At 54.2% G+C, this 3,447-nt stretch overlaps 1 protein-coding gene across 1 annotated transcript in view; it reads right to left on the reverse strand.

The window, feature by feature from the left end:
- The window catches only part of PHGDH (phosphoglycerate dehydrogenase), a 29,868-nt gene that overhangs the window by 15,625 nt on the left and 10,796 nt on the right, over positions 1-3,447 (reverse strand). The window contains exons 4-5 of the mRNA XM_006763081.2: positions 729-783; positions 538-636 (exon numbers count right to left, since the gene is read on the reverse strand). Of these exons, the coding sequence (XP_006763144.1) occupies positions 538-636; positions 729-783 (154 nt within the window). The remainder of the gene's footprint in view (positions 1-537; positions 637-728; positions 784-3,447) is intronic.

The raw sequence follows: 3,447 nt of genomic DNA on the forward strand, positions 1-3,447 counted from the left end.
TTTTGTTTTTTTACTTCAAAATAAGATATGTGCAGTGTGCATAGGAATTTGTTCATAGTTTTTTTTTTTAAACTATAGTCCAGCCCTCCAACGGTCTGAGGGACAGTGAACTGGCCCCCTATTTAAAAAGTTTGAGGACCCCTGAGCTAGAAGGTGGATGGACAATTGCTCTGTCGTCAGGGTGTAAGTTTGCTCATGTTTCCTGAATCAGCACAGGCGACAGACACAGCAAACAAGGAGGCCTCACAGCAGGGGAGGGCAGGTCGGCAGGAAAGGGGACCCCTCTCCGCTGGGACTCAGGGCTATTACCCATCCCAGGGCTGAAGGACCTCCACGGAGCAGCCCCAGGTTCTGAGTTCAAAAGTGCACACCAGCAGGTAATGCTCCCTCCCTCGCTGGCTGTACCGGCTGCTTAAGCCAGGGGCTCTAAAAGGGAGGGGTGGGGGGTATCAGACCCTCCTAGGACAGAGCCTTCAGCTTCTCGAACACAAAGCTGCCTCTTCCAAACTTCCTACAGGAGGCCTGTGGAGCCCTTACCTTCATCCCGAAGGACTGCATCCGGACGGCCACCTCTCTCCCGATCCTCCCCAGGCCAAGAATTCCCAGGGTCTTCCCATTCAACTCGGTGCCCATGAACTGCAACCAAACAGGCAAAGAAGCCGAAGTTAGCACCAGGAGCGAGCTTCAGGCACTGAGCCAGGTGCGGGGAGGCCAGGCCGGCTGCTCACCTTCTTTCGGTCCCATTTGCCATTCTTCATCGAAGCCGTCGCCTGGGGAATCTGCCTGCAAGGACAGACACAGGGTGAGCCGGCCCACGCAGACCCCGCCAGCTCAAGGAGGCGTGCGAGGATGCCTGCAAGCCACCCCCACCTGGCGTGAACCGAGCTCGGCCTGGGTCTGGGGGCTCAGGCTCAGAAACAGGAGGGTCGAGGCTGTACAGCAGAGGGGAACCCTTGGCAAGACTTGACTTGGGACCTGGCCAGTTTGGCTCAGTCGATAGAGTGTTGGCCTGGACTGAAGGGTCCCAGGTTTGATTCCGACCAAGGGCATGTACCTGGGTTGCAGGCTTGATCCCCGGCCCTGGTCGGGGAAACAATCGGGAGGCAACCAGTGGATGTGTCTCTCTCATATCAATGTTTCTCTCTCTCTGTCTCTCTCCCTCCCTTCTACTCTCTCTAAAAATCAACGGAAAGATATCCTCAGATGAGGATGAACAAAACAAACAACAAAAAAACAAAACAATAAGGAAGCGAATAAACTCATTTAAAAAAGGCGGGGGGGATGGGGCGTAGAGGGTGGAGAATGACTTCGAGTCCTAACTTCTGTCTCCAGCTGGGAGTCTGGGAAGAGGTTCTGATTCCACGTCAGCCCCCAGGGATATCAGAGTGACTCTGGGCACTAAAACGCAAGTCAGTCCTTCAGGGTTTGCAGGAATAAGAAATGCCGTTTGCAGGAATAGGAGAGGCTCCGATGGCATTAAAAGCTCCAGGAATTCAAGAATTTTCATTTTCCTATTCCACCCAGGGCCACAACCTACAACATCTTCCACTATATCAGGGGACAGCTGATTATTTTTTCGTCCTTGGGAGTTTAAGCCCCAAGGGTCTCAGGCTAGATTTGGGTGGGTGGGTGCCACTGTCCACACACGTCTAACTTCTCCACCTCCTGTCCCACCCCCTCAGGCCGGCACGCACGCACGCCACAGCCCACACAGCCTCTCTGCTCCTATTGGCCAACATGTGTTTTCTGGAGGAGACAAAGGAAGCTAGGGCAAAGTTAGAGGTCACAGGGGCAGATATGTCCTGTGGGACAAGGCCATCCAGGCTTCTCTGGAGGCAAAAAGGTAAGAGACCAGAAACAATGTTAGAATGTTTAAGGCGTGTCTTCTGTTTTAGACACTCTTATAGGAAATGTTTAGACCCCCATTCGCTCACTGAATGCTCACGAATGCACAGTGTGGGGCTCTGGGGGTTAAACACCCCACCCAGCTCCGCCCACCTGGGAGCAGCTGAACGGATTCAAATCTGAGGAAGGCCTCCCACCAGGCAGCCTCCTAAGTGTGAAATGCAGGTTTTCCTGCTGGTCAGGAGACATTCAATGGTCAGTGAGTGGGTGCACAAAAAGAGATTCCGAAATATTGTTCCTGTGTTTCTACTTCACTGACTTCTTATTTAAAGAAAGTCCTTTCCTGTCTGCCCATTATGGACTTCCACCTGCTGGTAAGCCCCGTGGGCTTATGGGTAAACGCAGCCAAGCTGAAGGAACTCGCTTCAGGGGAAAAGCTCCATCTCCCTGCTCCGGCCCATCACACTGTAGCGCCGGGTTCAGGAAAGCAATAAGGGGAAGTGCTCTCAGTCTCAGCCTAAAAATGCCTCACTTGGTGAGACGGAGCCCCCAACCCTCACTCCCCTCCCCGCCTCCTCTCAGCTCCCACGCCTCCTGATCTCTGCCCACCCCACTCCACGGCGCTGAGATGTAGGTGCTAAGATGTACGGATGGCACCACCGGCACAAGAAATCCCAGACCCTCCCTCTCGCTGCTGTACTCAGCTGGTCAGAGCTCCCAGGTTCCGTCCTCACCAGGCCGGCCTCGGGGGACCAAGATGTGGGCGAGGGGGCTCAAGAGGGGTCTGACTCACAGGAGAAGGTAACGCAGGCAAGATGGGGAAATCTGCATTGGTTGCAGTCTCCATGTCACTGTTCTCCTCCTGTCATCTGTTCAACGCCCCCCACTGTGAGGCCCATTCAGGGCTCCGCACCCACAAAACCCGATGCTCTCAACTGTCCCGTCCACAGCGCCCACTGCCACCTAGTGCTGCCCTGCCCGGAACGCAGTGATTAAACACACAGGCTATGGGACGGGAATGCCTTCTTGACAGGTACTTATTTCTCAGATTGTGGATGAGGGACTGGGATGAGGTGGTGGGTGCATCCCTTTAAACCAGTGGTTCTCAACCTTCCTAATGCCGCGACCCTTTAATACAGTTCCTCATGTTGTGACCCAACCATAAAATTATTTTCGTTGCTACTTCATACCTGTAATGTTGCTACTGTTATGAATCAAAATGTAAATATCTGATGTGCAGGATGGTCTTAGGCGACCCCTGTGAAAGGGTTGTTCGACCCCCCAAAGGGGTCGCGACCCACAGGTTGAGAACCGCTGCTTTAAACCATCCCCCTGTACCGACTCTTTTACATAAAGCTGGACATGCAGCCCGGACGGCCTGGGAGACCCAGACCACCAGCTCGACGGCCCCTTCCAGGCTGGGCTCCTGCTGCTGGGGAAGTGGTGTCTGTTCCTCTCTCTAACTTCCTCTCCTCTGCACTGGCCAGTGACTGTCAGTGAGTCCCTGGGTCTCAGGGAGAGATCTCGGAGAAGAGTTAGAGCAACGCTGAGCCCCTGGAGGTCCTCCACAGCAGGAGGGAGAACAGCTCTGGAGAGAGGGAA

Source organism: Myotis davidii, unplaced genomic scaffold, assembly GCF_000327345.1.
Source record: "Myotis davidii unplaced genomic scaffold, ASM32734v1 scaffold217, whole genome shotgun sequence".
Classification (NCBI taxonomy): Eukaryota; Metazoa; Chordata; class Mammalia; order Chiroptera; family Vespertilionidae; genus Myotis; species Myotis davidii.